General features: G+C 43.4%; 1 protein-coding gene across 1 annotated transcript in view; it reads left to right on the plus strand.

The window, feature by feature from the left end:
- The first annotated feature begins 3,397 nt into the window (after positions 1-3,397).
- The window catches only part of LOC143974374 (complexin-4-like), a 98,351-nt gene continuing 84,210 nt past the window's right edge, over positions 3,398-17,538 (plus strand). Inside the window, exon 1 of the mRNA XM_077475665.1 lies at positions 3,398-3,769. Coding sequence (XP_077331791.1) covers positions 3,600-3,769 — 170 coding nt within the window. The 5' untranslated portion in view covers positions 3,398-3,599. The remainder of the gene's footprint in view (positions 3,770-17,538) is intronic.

The raw sequence follows: 17,538 nt of genomic DNA on the forward strand, positions 1-17,538 counted from the left end.
CATTTTATTCACTAACATGACTCCATGAAACACCTATTTGTAAGTTTATTTATAATCTCACGTATGTTTACACATTTTTTATTTATCAGCACCACTGCGATACCATAGGTGAACTAATAGGAGCATCTTTCTATTCCGCATTCATTTTTCCTATTTGCCATTTAAATCTTAAATGTATAGCGCCAGATCTGCTTTTTTCCTTACATCTAATATATTTTCACCCAGGGGGTGGCGAAATTAGGCAGAGGCAGCTCATACCAATAATATATCGTTTCTATCCCTAGCGCAATTTCTTTTCATTATTTTTCTTGTTTTTGAGGTGATTGGCAATCTCGTGAGCAGTAAATGAGTTACTGGGTGGAGATGGTGATGGAGAAAGTAGAGAGTTAACAGTAGAGAAGAAACGATGAGGACTGGAGGACAGAGTATTAAGGAGGGTGACAAAGTAGGTTTGTTTGGCAGCATGCAGGGAAAATTGTATTTTAAGAAGGCAGATTTATATTGGGTGAATGCATGATGCGAGTTGGTTTTATGCCACACTCGCTCCAGTGCTCGGCTATGTCTCTTAAGGTTTCTGGTGTTGTCGGTCTGCCAAGGTTGTAATAGTCAGGCCTGACATTTTGTGTGGTGAGAGGCGCAAGAGAGTCCAGTGAGGATGAAAGTGAACTGTTGTAGATAGAGGTGGCCAGGTTGGGGCAAGACAAGGGTGAGATTTTGTCATGGAGGTGGTCAGTTGCAGAGTAGAAAAGAGAAGGAATAAAGTGGCGAAGGTTTCTGCGGGTAATTGTTTTCTGCTTGATGGGACAGATGGTTGGAGACAAGCACATTGTGAAAGTAATGAGGTTGTGTCAGAGAGAGGAAATGGGGTATTGATGAGGTTGTAGGGGGTGTAAAGATGGGAGAAAACAAGGTCGAGGGTATTTCCATCAGAGTGAGTGTCCATTGTGTAAGGTCAAAGGAGGAGGTTAAGTTGAAAAGTTGGGATGCAGCTGGGCCGTTAACATGGGCAGGGATGTTGAAATCACCAAGGATAATAGTGGGTATTGCAGAGGAGAGCAAGTAGGGTAGCCAGGCAATGAATTCATCAAGGAAGCATGACACTGGTCCAGGAGGCCAATAGATCCCTGCAATCAATAGAGAAATGGGAGAAAATGGACCAATACAATGTGTCTCAAAAGAAGAGATGGATAGAGAAGGAGGGGTAGACCGGACTTAAAAGGTGCTCAGTGGGGATAGAAGCAAACCAACTCCACCTCTTTTCCGTTCACTGGGTCTGGGTGAGTGAGTCCAGTGGAGGCCTCCATGGAGTGAGGGCTGCACGCAAGGCAGAATCTGACTCTTGAAGCTTTTATTTAAAAATATGACTATATTTTGTAAGTATAATACACCTTCAAGCATTTTGTAGCCTCTCAGGCAATTTCATGCAGGGAGTTGAACCAGAAAGAAATGTAGCCATTTTTATTTTTAAAGCTGGACTTTATACATGCATACCCCACTTTTAAGTACACAATAGGACCAGAGCATATATGTAAAATGAACTTAAAGTGAAGCAATATCTTTTTTCACTTCTGGGGTGTCAGGGGGCTGTAGTGGGGGGGGAATCAGGGCCTACAGTGGAGGGAGTCAGGGAGTGAAAATTATACGTTATACGTTTAGGCGGCAACTCTGGGCTGGCTGGCGGGTAACTCTGCCTCTTCACTGGCGACAACTCCGGCAGCAGCTCTGCCTCTTCCAGGCCATACTGCAGCTGCACAGGACATCTGCACTTGCAAGGTAGTTTATGTACACCCGCAGGTATGTCCGTATTTGTGAGTGTACGTAAAGTGAGTGCACTTAAAGCGGGTTATGCCTGTACAGATATAAAACACAGATACAGTGGATATTACCCTCCCTCCTAGATTGTAAGCTCTAACGGGCAGGGCACTCTGATTCTCCCCTGTATTGAATTGTATTATAATTGTACTGTCTGCCCTAATGTTGTAAAGTGCTGCGTAAACTGTCAGCGCTATAAAAATCCTGTATAATAATAATAATATAAAAAGTCTACACACCCCTGTTAAAATGTCATGTTTCTGTGATGTAAAAAAAATGAGACAAAGATAAATCATTTCAGAACTTTTTACAACTTTAATGTGACATATAAATTGTACAACTCAATTGAAAAACAAACTGAAATCTTTTAGGAAGGGAAGTAAAAATAAAAAAATGTGGTTGCATATGTGAGCACACACTCTTAAAACTGGGACTGTAGCTGTGTTCAGAAATAATCACATTCAAACTGATGTTAAATAGGAGTCAGTACACACCTGCCATTATTTAGAGTGCCTTTGATTAACCCCAAATAAAGTTCAGGTGTTCTAGTAGGTCTTTCCTGACTTTTTCTTAGTCGCATCCTACCGCAAAAGCCATGGTCCGCAGATTTTAACAGGGGTGTGTAGACTTTTTATATCCACTGTATAAAAGACCTACATTAATGCAGATCTTTAAATATTACAACACTTTTTTCTTTCTTCTTTGGGATAATTAACACATTGAATGTATTGAATGTATTTTTTTATTTAGTTTGACCTGAATTTGACCTAGTATTGGTCTCTTAAAGTCACTGTATAGCAAAGCTACAGTGAGAAAGGAGGAAACAGTAAAAGGAGATTATCAGTTAATAAGCTGACAAGCATGCTGATAACAGGAGAAAGTGTAATATAAAAATGAAGTCATCACTGTGCTGCTTCTCCGTTCACTGTCCAGTAACAGACTGGCATGGGTCTGGGGTGACTTGGGCTCAGTGAAAGTGGGTTGGACGATTCTGACCATGGGATGCGGAAAAACAACAACCTAAAAATATGGATGAATATAACACTGAAAGCTGGTTTTGTTATATTATCTGTTAATGGACTATTCATTTTTATCTTGTTATTTGTGGCTAGAGATCTGCTTCAACCACTTGCTGACCAGCCGCTGTCATTATACGGCGACAGGTCGGCTCTCCTGCGCGAATCGCCATAGCTGTACAGCAGCTCACGCAGTTGCTGCATTGACGGTAAAAGTTTAATGAAAGACTTTACTACCACTTTAAGGGATGGGTTATAATGAAAATTCAGATATGAGTAAAACTGGTAGTACTACTAAGGAGCTGAAACAATTAACCAAGTTCTATTAATGTGAACACGATAATTAAAAACTGTCAGTACTATGATTTTTCATTCAAATCAATCAAATACTGTCAGTATATACCCTATTTAGTTTTAAAGGAATGATGTGCTTTAACTTGGGGATATCTTGAGCAGCTTCAGGGCTTAAGAGGAGGGAGTATATGGATCTCTGCAAAAAGGAATACTGTTATCTCCACCTCACTAATACTTAATGCCTTAAGCTGGTTTAGGCTGTCTGTGCAGGGACACATTCACCTTGCACTGTAACAGAGAAATCAACAGGCAAAAGAACCATTGAACTCCTGCAAACATAATTAGAAATGGTTAATTACCATTAAATAAGAATTAACATTATATAATGAAATAACTTTCAAAACGTTGAGGTTTCTTTAGTGTTTAGGAGAGAGAAAACTTTTTTTTCTCACTTTTTGCCATATTAAAAATACAGACATGGCATTTATGCTGAAAGCTATGATGGGATCTTCTATGAAGAATCTGGGAAATAACCTTGGGGGTGAAACGGAGACAAAAGAAAATCCAGATGGCAAAGAGACGGCAGAGTCTAAGGGTATGACAAGAGAAGAGTTTGAGGAATACCAAAGACAGCTGGTGGAAGAGAAGTAAGTTTTCCACAGCTCTCAAAAGAGTAAATCAGATATTTATTTATTGAAACATATTTATTGATGTATATGAAAAATTGTAGCATTTTTTTTTATCTATAGAGCTAAATTGTAAATGACATGTATCAACCAGTGTAATTAAAATGCTGCATTAAGGCAAAATCAGTTATAAAGATGATGAACTGCATAAACAGAATTTGTTCCTTTGATATACTTAATGTGATTGTAGCCGTATTAGTGCAATTGTGACAGACAAAATTGAGTACTGTCCGTGATACTTTTTTTATTTGCACTAACATACAATTTTTCAGGACAAGCTTTTGGGGTATGTCCCCTTCTTCAAGGTCCAAGCAGTACTGATTTACAAACTTTTAAGCAGAATGTAACAACAAAACAAAAAACAAAAAAAAACACCTCTGAGGGAAAGAAGAGAAAAAAAAACCTACAAATCAATGGCAATAAAGATAACAGATGAGTTAGTGAGATAAGACAGAGGGAGAGCTATGGAATGGAGGGGGGGGGGGGGGTGCTAGTCACAGAGGGGGTTGTAAAACTTTAGTATAATGGGTAAGGAAACCTATATCTAAATTCAGGCCATTATTTTTTGTGTCAAAAAGAATTATCATTCTTGGTTCAAAGGTTTTCCTTTCCTGGATAGTTCTGAAATTCCCTTTAAGAACTAAAACATTGAGGTCTTCTATAGTGTGGTCCGGTTGTGAGAAGTGATGCCCCACAGGTGTGCATAAACTGTCTTCTTTATGTTCCTTGATGGTATGTCTGTGTAAATTCATCCTCGTTTGCAACTTCTGTCCTGTTTCACCAACATAAGATCCTTTGCTGCACCTTTTGCATTGGATGAGGTACACAACATTACTGGAGGTACAGTTGTAAGATCCCATGATATTGAAGGTCCCGTTTGTGTATGTGACACTTTTGGATAGTGATCTGGTTGCATAGTTTGCAGCGCTTTTTATTGCAGGGTTTGCTTCCATTATTTGTGACTTCATAATCAGAGTGAAGTTTCCTGCTGATTAGTTTGTGTCTGAGGTTGGGTGGTTGTCTGAAAGCCAGTAATGGGGATTGTTGGAATATTCCTTTCAGAGTTTCATCCTCTGTTATAATGGGTTGTAAATCTTTGATTATCTTTTTGATCCCTTCTAGTGCTGGGTTGTATGTGGTGACTAGAGGTACTCGGTAATTTGTTTTTTTTCTCTGTGTATTGGAGGAGATTTTCTCTTTGGGTTTTCAAGGCTGTGTTTATGCTGTTGTTGATGGTTTTCTCTTTGTAACCTTAGATGTGAAAGGAGTCTGCCAGTGTTCTGAGATGTTTATCTCTGTCTTCTGGGTCTGAACAAATTCGGTGGTATCTGATGGCCTGGCTGTGTATGATGGCCCGTTTAGTGTGTTGCGGGTGAAAACTGGAACTGTGAAGATAGCTGCATCGGTCAGTCGGTTTTCTGTATATCGACATGTGAAGCTTGTGATCCCTGATGTATACTGTAGTGTCTAGGAAGTTGACATGTGTGTTTGAATAATCCATTTTTAGTTTTATAGATGGGTGAAAAGTGTTGATCAATGAGAAGAATTGGTTTAGATTTTCTTCACCTTCAGTCCATATCACGAAGATATCATCAATATAGCGATAATATCTGTATGGCTTTTGTTGTATGCTGTTCAGAAATTTGTCCTCCAGGTCAGCCATAAATAAGTTTGCATATTGGGGTGCCATTTTGCTTCCCATAGCAGTACCCATACACTGGAGATAGATGTCATTATTAAAAGTGAAGTAGTTGTGTGTAAGAATGAATTCGATGAGCTATGTCACATCCTCAGCAGTGTATTTTTGGTTTGGTGGGGATGATAAGAATCTGTGACATGCCGCCAACCCATCCTTGTGAGGGATGTTACTGTACAGAGATTCTACATCCATGGTGACTAGAAGTGTATTTGGTGGTAATTGTTGTATATTGTTAAGCTTGTTCAGAAAATCAGTGGTGTCTTGTAGGAAACTTGCAGTGTTCATGACTAGGGATGAGCCGAACACCCCCCGGTTCGGTTCGCACCAGAACCTTCGAACGGACTCCATATTCGTATGAACGTTAGAACTCCATTGAAGTCTATGGGACTCGAACGTTCGAAATTAAAAGTGCTAATTTTAACGGCTAATATGCAAGATACTGTCCTAAAAAGGGTTTGGGGACCTGGCTCCTGCCCCAGGGGACATGGGTCAATGCAAAAAAAAGTTTTAAAAACTGCCGTTTTGGCGGGAGCACTGATTTTAATGACGATTAAAGTGAAAAAAAAGTGTTTCCCGTGTTTAGAACAGTCCCTGCACAAAATGACATTTAACGGAAATAATGTAATTTAAAACTGCTTGCGGTTTTAATGTTATATCTGGTTCCTGCAATATGGTTGAAAATCATTGAGAAAAATGGCATGGGTAGCCCTCCCTGCCCATTACCAGCCCCTTTGGGTCTTGTACGCATATTAAGGGGAACCCCGTACCCATATTAAAAAAAGGAAATACGTGTGGCCCCCAGGCCCTATATACTCAGAACAGCAGTATACAGGCGGTGCAAACAAGACAGGGACTGTGTAGGTTTGTTGTGTTAAGTTGAATCTGTTTGTAATTTTCAACTGGTACATTTTTAAAGTGTAGCTCCAGTCAAAAAAAATATTTTTAAGCTTTTTGGAAAACATAGGGAAGGGTTATCACCCCTGTATAATTTGTTTTGCCGTCCGTCTTTTTTCATCTCATTTGCTGTTGTCTCCTTCCGTTTGCAAGTAGGAGATGTTTGTAAGTTGGATGTGTGAAAGTAGGGGCCTGCCCTATATGCTCTTCAGAAATGGCAGAACTAGGTGTTGGTTTTGCCACAACATTGTAAGCCCTCAAAGTGACTCTTGGTGGGCGCTGGAGCGCCCTGCTGTGAACGATTATATCAAGAATTGTAATTACATGCCATTGTTGAACAGTGGTAGAAAAATTTACCTTTGGTGGTTGTGGTGCTGGTGCCACAACACTATAAGTCCTCACAGTTACTCTGGGTGGGCACAGGAACGGGCCCTCCTGTGAAATATTATCTCAAGAATTGTAATTACATGTCCCTGTTAAACAGGGGCTGCAAAATTGGGCCTTAGGCACTGGTGCTGGTGCCACGACACTGCAACCTCTCCCATATACTCTAGTTTTAGTGCAGGAATTAGCCCTGCTGCAAAGCATTGCATCAAAAATTGTAATTAAACGCCCCTGTTAAACAGGGGCAGAAAAATTGGGCCTTAGGCACTGGTGCCACGACACTGCAACCTCTCCCATATACTCTAGTTTTAGTGCAGGAATTAGCCCTGCTGCAAAGCATTGCATCAAAAATTGTAATTAAATGCCCCTGTTAAACAGGGGCAGAAAAATTGGGCTGATGGCATCACCCAGAACCAAAAATGTTCTTCCAACATATCAGTGGAGGAGGAAGAGGATAGACAATCAACATAACAGGACAGTCACTCAGCATCAGCATAGGCAGTCTTGAAGGGATGTGATATTTCAAAAAAAAATTATTTGGTTACATCAGCTTCAGGTGCTTGGTAGCTGTGGGTGATCCAAGACTGATTCATCTTGATGAAGGTCAGTCGATCAACTGATTCGGTGGACAGGCACACCCTGTGATCAGTAAAAAAGCCACCAGCAGCACTGAAGGTGCGTTCCGAAAGAACGCTGGATGCAGGACAGGCGAGTAGCTCAATTGCATACTGTGCAAGCTCTGGCCAGTGATCCATCCTCAAGACCCAGTAAGCCAAAGGATTTTCGGTGGGAAAGGTGTCCAAGTCTGACCTTGCCCCTAGGTATTCCTGCACCATGTAAATCAGACGCTGGCGATGGTTGCTGGAACCGATCATACCTTGGGGCTGCGGACTAAAAAATTGTCTGAAAGCATCGGTCAGACAGCCACCTTCTCCACCGCTCCTTCTGACCGATGCCTCAGCAACACGTTGTCCAGGACCAGGAGTTTGTAACCTCCCAGTCTCTGGGAACGCGTTGCACAGACCGTTCTGCAAGGCCTCCCGGAGATGACTCATCCTCTGCTCCCTCTGCGATGGCAAGATAAGGTCGGCAACCTTACCCTTGTTACCACGTACAAATCCACGGGTTTCTTGAGACTGTAAATCATCCCTACAAGACCGCTGCTGCTGCTGATTCTGAGTGCCAGCCTCCACCTCCATGCTGACACAATCATCCTCCTCCTCCTCTTCCTGTGTGATGGGTGGCACAGCAGGAACACTGGATAAAGGGGGCCTTGAGAGGCAAGGAAGTCCTCCTCTTCCTGCCTCTGTTCTGCCTCAAGTGCCCTGTCCATTATTCCACGCAGCGTATGCTCCAAGAGGTGGACAAGAGGTACAGTGTCACTGATGCATGCACTGTCACTGCTCACCATCCTTGTGACCTCCTCAAATGGTGACAGGACAGTGCCTGCATCCCCGATCATGCCCCACTGGCATGGTGAGAAAAAAACGAGCTCCCCTGACCCTGTCCTGGTGCCGTAGTCGCACAGGTACTCATTGATGGCCCTCTGCTGCGTGTGTAGCCGCTGCAGCATGGCCAACGTTGAGTTCCACCTGGTGGGCATGTCATATATAAGGCGGTTCTTGGGCAGGTTCAACTCCTTTTGGAACTCAGCCAGCCGAGCACAGGCATTAAATGATCGGCGGAAATGCACACAGACTTTCCTGGCCTGCTTCAGGACATCCTGTAAGCCCGGGTACCTGCCCAAGAACCGCTGCACCAACAGGTTAAGGACGTGAGCTACACAGGGCACATGGGTCAGTTGTCCCTGTTGGAGGGCGGAGAGGAGGTTGGTGCCATTGTCGCAAACCACCATTCCTGGCTTAAGCTGGCGTGGCGTCAACCACCTCTCGGACTGCCCCTGCAGAGCTGACAAAACATCCGCCCCAGTGTGGCTCCTGTCCCCCAAACAAACCAGCGCAAGCACGGCATGGCATCGTTTTGCCTGCGTACTTGCGTAGCCCCTGCACCGCTGGTTCTGAGGACAGAGCACTGGAAGAGGCCACGGAGGAAGAAGAAGAGGAGGGGGTGGAGGAGAGAGGTGTGTCACAACCAATACTAGCATTTTGGAGGCGTGGTGGTGGAACAACCTCCAACACTACTGCACCTTGTCCTGCATCCTTCCCAGCTGCCAGAAGAGTGACCCAATGGGCCGTGAAAGACAGGTAACGTCCCTGTCCATGCCTGCTGGACCATGAGTCAGCGGTAATATGCACCTTACCGCTGACCGCCCTGTCCAGCGAGGCAAGGACATTGCCTTCCACATGCCGGTAGAGAGCCGGAATCGCCTTCCGTGAGAAAAAGTGGCGTTTGGGGACCTGCCACTGAGGAACCGCACATTGTACAAACTCACGGAAGGGGGCCGAGTCTACCAACTGAAAAGGCAGCAGTTGAAGTGCTAGCAATTTAGCCAAACTAGCATTCAACCGCTGGGCATGTGGATGGCTGGGAGTGAACTTCTTTCGGCGGTCCAGCAGCTGGGGCAGGGACATTTGCCTGCTATAATCGGACGTGGGTGTACTGCTAGCAGAGTGCCTGGAAGCACTTGGCTGTGACCCACCTAATACTACACCTTCATTCCTCTCAGAGCAGGTTTCAGAGAGGACTGAAGGTCTAGTGGGGTTGGAGATCCCAGCTGATGAGGAGCAAGGAGAGGTCCGCTTTGTTCTTTGGTGTGGGTTTTTGAGGTACGCTTGCCAACGAGCTGCATGGCAGGTCAACATATGTCTGGTCAAGCATGTGGTGCCCAAGCGGCTGATGTTTTGGCCATGCGAGATACGCTTGAGACATATGTTGCAAATAGCAGCGGTGCGATCTGATGCACTCGTCTCAAAAAAGGCCCACACCAAAGAACTTTTAGAATAACGTGCAGAGGCAGCACCCTGCACAGGCGGAGCTCTGCGGTGTGATTCAGTCGGTGTGCTGTCCCTAAGCTGGCCCCTGGAGGGCATCCTGCCTCATTGGGCATGTGCCTCCTCCTCCTCCTCTCTCCTACCAGGCACCCACGTGGAGTCAGTGCCCTCATCATCCCCTCCCTCTTCATCGCTGGAGCAAACCTGGCAGTATGCTGCAGCTTGTGGAACATGACTGCCAGATTGCTGTCCTTCTTGAGCATCCCCTCTCTCTGCATTCACGGTACTGCCTTCCTCTAGCTGAGTATCATCATCAGAGCCTACAAAACACTGGGCATCCTCCTGGAGCATGTACCCAACACTGTGCTCAAAGAGTTCAGGAGACTCCTCAGGAGGACGTGGTGGGTCTAGGGAAGGAGTCACTGATGATGACATTGAGAGGAGGGAAGACGATGCGTTGGCAGCTGCTTTGCTAGTACCCTGAGCCTGGGTGAGAGATGATGTTGCGGCTCAACAGGTCCAGCTGCCGAAAAGAAGGACAAGCGTGTCCCATGGCCACGTGCTGATGATGACGATGCACCGCGTCCACGACCAGCGCTGTTGTCTCTAGACACAGAGCCTGCTTGCCCTCTTTTATCGGCTCGCGCCTGTCTGCCTCTCCTTGCTGGCCTTCCAGACATGGTAATGGCCTGAAGGGAGTTGGGAAAACCAGCAATTGGGTAGTGTATATTGTGCTGGAGGCACACACAACTTCCACTAACTCCTGCAGATGGCAGATGGCTCAAATAGAGAAGAGCTATGTAGGTGAATATAGCGGTGTATACTGGGTTCAGAACACGCAGACAGCACGCACAATCTCCTAACACTGACTGAAAGCTCTATTTAAAACGAGCAAGATAGTTAGCTATATAGGTGGATATAGCGGTGTATACTGGGTTCAGAGCACGCAGACAGCACGCACAATCTCCTAACACTGACTGAAAGCTCTATTTAAAACGAGCAAGATAGTTAGCTATATAGGTGGATATAGTGGTGTATACAGGGTTCAGAGCACGCAGACAGCACGCACAATCTCCTAACACTGACTGAAAGCTCTATTTAAAATGAGCAAGATAGTTAGCTATATAGGTGGATATAGCGGTGTATACTGCGTTCAGAGCACGCAGACAGCACGCACAATCTCCTAACACTGACTGAAAGCTCTATTTAAAACGAGTAAGATAGTTAGCTATATAGGTGGATATAGCCGTGTATACTGGGTTCAGAGCACGCAGACAGCACGCACAATCTCCTAACACTGACTGAAAGCTCTATTTTAAACGAGCAAGATAGTTAGCTATATAGGTGGATATAGAGGTGTATACTGGGTTCAGAGCACGCAGACAGCACGCACAATCTCCTAACACTGACTGAAAGCTCTATTTAAAACGAGCAAGATAGTTAGCTATATAGGTGGATATAGCGGTGTATACTGCGTTCAGAGCACGCAGACAGCACGCACAATCTCCTAACACTGACTGAAAGCTCTATTTAAAACGAGCAAGATAGTTAGCTATATAGGTGGATATAGAGGTGTATACTGGGTTCAGAGCACGCAGACAGCACGCACAATCTCCTAACACTGACTGAAAGCTCTATTTAAAACGAGTAAGATAGTTAGCTATATAGGCGGATATAGCGGTGTATACTGCGTTCAGAGCACGCAGACAGCACGCACAATCTCCTAACACTGACTGCAAGCTCTATTAAAAAAGAGAAATATAGCTAGCTATATAGGTGAATATTGCGGTGTATACTGGGCACGCAGACAACAACCACTACAGAAGAGCAAGAACGAAAAATCGGCCGATAACGATCAGTGTATACTGTGTTGAAGGTACACAGAACACCCACTAACTGCTACAGACGCCAACACACTACACAAGGCCGCCACGCTGGCGGCCTTATATAGTGTGAGGCGTGTACTACACAGCCTGAGCTATGATTGGCCACAGGCATCCTGCCTGTGGCCAATCACGGCTCTCCTCGCTGCCGGCGCTGTGATTGGCCAAGCATGCGGGGTCACAGTGCATGCTTGGCAAATCATGAGCCAGCAATGCACTGCGCCATTGCAGTGCATTGTGGGACGTGAGCACCACACGAATTTGGCGCGAACGGTCCATAACGTTCAGAATTCGCCGAACGGGCGAACAGCCGATGTTCGAGTCGAACGTATGTTCGACACGAACACGAAGCTCATCCCTATTCATGACTAAGGGTTTTAACATGTTTTCTACAAGGCCTGAGATATGTTCGGTAAGTGTATTCATACCTGTTATAATGGGTCTGCCTGGATTTCCTGGCTTGTGAATCTTGGGCAGCATGTAGAAGTCTCCAATTTCTGGATTATACGGAATTGCATTGATAAGCTCTGAATGTAGGTGGCTTGGTATTGTCGCAATGAGATTTTTTAATTGCTTAGTAAAATCCTGGGTCGGATCATAATCCAGTTTTTTGTAGTAAGTAGTATTTGCCAGCTGCCTCTGGCCCTCTTGTATATATTTGTCTGTATCCATCACAACGACTGCTCCCCCTTTATCTGCTGGTTTGATGGTTATGGCCTGATTATTGCGCAGATCATGTACAGCTCTTCGCTCCAGTGGTGAAAGGTTGTATAATATTTTCTTTTGCTGGGTGGATATCAGGGATGTAACTCGCAGCCTGAAGCTGTCAATATAGGTATCCAGTTTGGGGTTGCGTCCTTGTGGAGGTGTGAAGTTGCTGTTCTTTTTCTTTTTGTCACTTCCTATTGTCTTAGGATTCCTTTCATTACTGTGAAAATATTCTTTGAGCCTTAGTCTCCTAAAGAATTTTTGTTTTTGTTTTGTTGTTACATTCTGCTTAAAAATGTGTAAATCAGTACTGCTTGGACCTTGAAGAAGGGGACATACCCGAAAGCTTGTCCTGAAAAATTGTATGTTAGTGCAAATAAAAAAAGTATCACGGACAGTACTCAATTTTCTTTGATATAAACATTCTGTCTATTGTTACAAAATTATTTTTGATTTATAACGTGTAGTTGGGTTGCATTCTTTCATAATATACCCAGAGAACTTTAAGAAACACATACTGAAGAGTGATAGGCTATTGATTCCTGTTTGATTCAAATCTTGTAAAAGTTTTGCAAACATGAACTTAGAACAATTACCACTGAAGTCTATGGAGGCAAATATTGTTGTTCAAATGTTTTTGTTCTCTCCATTTTAAGGTATAAAAGGTAAACTACAAAAAACAAAAAACAAAGGGAAGCTGGGCATTGCCATGGGGGAACTTGTGCCAATGGAAAAAAAAAAACACTTGTTGGAAAATAGAAGTCTCTTACAAGTCAAGATGTTACAGATGTTTTTCTTTTTTAGAAAACTACGCTGAGACAGAAAATTGCACCATAGCTATATGCTATATTATCAAAAGTATTGGGATGCCTGCCTTTACACGCACATAAACTTTAATGGCATCCCAGTCTACAGCTGGCCATACATTATACAATTTTCTTATTAATTTCCCTTATGCTGTGTACACACAATTGTAAATTCAGCCACCAAAAAACCGATGAGAGCTTTTGGCCGGAAAATGCAATCGTGTGTATGCTTCATCAGACTTTTGCTTGAGGGCGCATTCTCAATTTTTCGGCCCAAAAAAGTTCCTCTCCAAAAATGCGTTCGTGTGTATGCAATTCCGACACGCAAAAATTCGCACTTGCTCAGATTCAACTACGAGATGGAAGCTATTGGCTACTGGCTAATAAACTTCCTTTTTCTAGTCCCGTTATACGTGTTGTACGTCACCGCATTCTTGATGGTTGGAATTTGGTGTGACCGTGTGTATGCAAGACAGCTTGAGCAAAATCCCGACGGAATTCCGTCGGAAAAAACATCAGAGCTTTTTCTGACCAAAATTCCAATCATGTGTACATGGCATTAGATTTACCTTTAACTATGTAGTCCAAGGGCCTGGCTGGTTACATAGAAATTGAAAATGTTTAGGTTTGACCTTATTATATTACATGGTTTTGATAAATCTAAAGGAAAGTTGTAAGAGAAAATTGTATAATATATGCCCAGCCTTAGTCCATAGAGTTCAACATTGAGTTGGCCCACCCTTTGCAGCTATAACAGTGTCAACTCTTCTGGGAAGGCTGTCCACAAGGTTTAGGAGTGAGTCTATGGGAATGTTTGACCATTCTTCCAGAAGCGCATTTGTGAAGTCAGGCACTGAGGTCTCCGCTGTAATTCACTCTAAAGGTGCTCTATCGGGTTGAGGTCAGTACTCTGTGCAGGCCAGTCAAATTCCTCCTCCCCAAACCACGTCTTTATGGACCTTGCTTTGTGCAATGGTGCATAGTCTTGTTGAAACAGGAAGGGGCAATTCCCAAAACTTGAAAAACTTCGAAAGTCTGAAGATATTTCACTATGAGACCCTTTTTATTTTCCTGAGGATCCTCTGGTACAGCACTACCTATTGAGTACAAATAAGTCCACACACTAAGGAAGGTGATACAGCTGGAAAGTGGGGTTTCTTCGCTGGAGGTGTACCCTTTGGACGTGCCTACCCGTGGAACAACCAGATCCTGCATTGTGCAATATAGAAGGCCTGATCGCCCTGTGTGGGCATAGAGTTCTGGTGAGTGGGGACCTGAGGGGGCGAGCACGGAAGTCACCTGAATTATATCATATTTGAGCACCAGTCACCTTTTTTCTGCAACTATTGGAAGATTTTGAAACCTAATTTGGACTGCAATTTTGTTATTCATTTATTTGTTTTTATTTTTAGTCTGTTTCTTGTTATGTTTTTGCTCTCTGATATTGTTCCTGGATTTGTTCCAGGTTCTACATAATAATATATATATATATATATATATATATATATATATATATATATATATATATATATATATATCTTTTGCCCTTTTTTGGCCTTCTTTTGGATTTAGGTTTTCTGTTTTTCACAAGGACTGCATTCATTGTTTGTGGAGGACTTTTCTCTGATTAATTTATGTATTCAGCGTAACTGTTGCACATTTTTTTGCACATTTTTTTGCACTCCTTTTTTGCACATTTTTTTGCCTGCTTTTTGCACAATTCTTGCCTGTTTTTGCACAATTCTCGCATCCTTTGCACAACAGTGCATACTGTCTGCTATTTTTGCACATAATATACATTATTTGGTATATATGTTTTATAATCGTTGCACAGATATATAATTGTTTGCACTTCTCCTATACATATTTACAGCACTTATGGGACATTGAGTATAGTTACATTCTGGTATTTAAATACATCTATGACCTCCTATAGCGGCACTTAGACTGCACCTATAGACTGCGTAGTTAGTATTGTAAATCTGAATCTTTTACATGTATTATTTACTTACTGGTTATACATCTACGGATAATTTGGGCATAACTTGCTCCTCCGTGAGAGTCATCTGCCTTTAATACCTTTGTGCAGCCTGCTCTGGATATAACTCTATAAGAGACATTCTCTATAAGTTCTCTTACTGTGATCTTCTGTGTGTGCTGATATAACTATTACTCACCTGGAATTTTCTCTCCCCTTCTCTCCCTCTTGCTGGAGATATTACTTTGCTCACACATATACGGTTCATATATTTCATTTAGCTACGTCAGGTAGCGCCTGGGCCTCTCCCTTTCCTTCCTATTTGTTTTAATTCCCAAAACTGTTCCCGCACAGTTGGGAGCATAAAATTGCCCAAAATGTCTTGGTATGCTGACACCTTAAGAGTTCCCTTCACTGGAACTAAGGGACCAAACCCAACCCCTGAAAAACAACCCCACACCATAATCCCCCTCCACCAAATGATTTGGACTAGTGCCAAAAGCAAGATACGAGCCAGCAGGTGCACCATCATAGAAACTGCTTCCTGTGGGGGCACACAGAGAAGAGGAGGAACCAAAAATGCTGGTGTTTGACCCCAGAAGAAGAGGTTCGGGCCACTCTGTGCAACACCATCGCACAGCGAAGTTAAGTATACCATGTTTGCTAGTAAAAAAGAAAAAAAAGGTTTACAACTTAATGGCAGAACTGCTAATTACATTATAATATATAAATATGGTTTCTAAAAGAGGGGTCTATGGGACTTTATATGAGGAGATGAAGTTGTCATCAGTCTTCATCCCTATTAAAATATACAAAGAAGAGCAAGGAAGTGGGACTTTAAATGAAGCACACGGAGGGTCAAGTGTTGTGTGGAGTTATAATTAACATATCTATAATATGTGTAAAAGAGTAGAGCATTTGTCTCATAATAATTCATATTTGATAGAAAATTAACATACTACATATATCATTAAATACCTGCACAGAGTAAGATATTCAATGAAAAACTTTATTTCATACATAAGTACCTAATTCATGGTATACATAAAGTCGAGTTCCACTCCTACAATTAATTATTTTTGCATTATTCAACTGCATTAAAAACAATTAATAACATTTGGGATTTTTTTTTTTTACTCACCTTTTCATGACTTGCTAGGGGGTCCCTCATAATCTGCCTCTTCCTCTACCTCAGGCATGTCCAAAGTCCGGCCCGCGGGCCAATTGTGGCCCTTGTTCCAGTTTAATACGGCCCCCTGGTAATTTGGATATATACATCTTTTGTGGCCCCCAGGGCCACAAAAGATATACACTGTATTTATCGGTGCTGACTCGGAAGGGACGGGGGAGCGGGACGACTGTTTACATGGCTGCGACTGCTATAGGAAGTCCCATCTCCTGGGATGGCATTGTACGACTGTTTTGTCTATCATAGAAGGCAGGACTTTGTATTAAAGAGGCCACGAGTAAACAGGAGATTCTCCTACATGTAATCTGTCGGCACTCATCCAGTCCCCCTGCTTGTCCCCTCCGAAGCTGCTGATGGGCATGGATCAGTCTGCACTGAAGGCAATGGTGAGGCTGCATTCATGGAAATGGTGAGGCTGCATTCATGGCAATGGTGAGGCTGCATTCATGACAATGGTATTCTGCATTCATGACAATGGTGAGGCTGCAAATGGGCACTGACCCTTATTTTGCTTCACAGTTCTTTATTTAAAATGTAGGTTTTTTTCCTGAAACGTCCCTCTAAAAGGGAAGGTGCATGTTTATACTCCTGTGCGTCTTACATGCCGATAAATACAGTGAATCCAAATAACACTCCCAAGCTCATCCTTAGTCCTGAGCAGCACTTGGGGTTTCATTGGGGGGCACAAAAGATATATATATCCAAATACCATGCCCAAAGCTCATCTCTTCACCACACACAGCCACAAAGGCAAGAAAATTCTTGTTGGGCACTTGGGCAGTGTATTAGTGCTCGGACGAACACACTTGGGCTCGGGTCACACCTAATGCTGATGTGGCTCACAGGGTCCTATGTGTCCTGGTTCACCGTTTCAGGTCCGATTTCAGGGCTCCTGTGCAAATTCACACTGGAACTGCATCAGAGATGTGTGAACCGACTCCATAGAGAGCCGGTCACAATCTCCTACTATTGCAAATTGGATGCGGGGATCCCAATAGTGTGAACCCAACCTCTGACCGAATTTTAATGGTTCAAAGAAGGTCAGGCAAAATGGTCGGCCCTCACGCATGTTCACTTCATCAAACCTGGCCCTCGTTGAAAAAAGTTTGGACACCCCTGCTTTACCTGGTGCCCGACGTCATTTCTCTTGGTGGCCGTGCTCCCTAGTGCTCCTGGGAGATGCTTTTCATCATTTCCCAGGAGACAGTGGGCAGCGCCGAGGGCTTTGTTGCCATCACAATGGGGCACGCATTTCCGCCACCGCCGTCCATTGTGATGGCAACGTCAGAAGTGTACGG

The sequence above is a fragment of the Lithobates pipiens genome, unplaced genomic scaffold, assembly GCF_037356315.1.
Source record: "Lithobates pipiens isolate NorthernLeopardFrog02 unplaced genomic scaffold, aLitPip1_a1.2 Scaffold_13, whole genome shotgun sequence".
Lineage (NCBI taxonomy): Eukaryota > Metazoa > Chordata > Amphibia > Anura > Ranidae > Lithobates > Lithobates pipiens.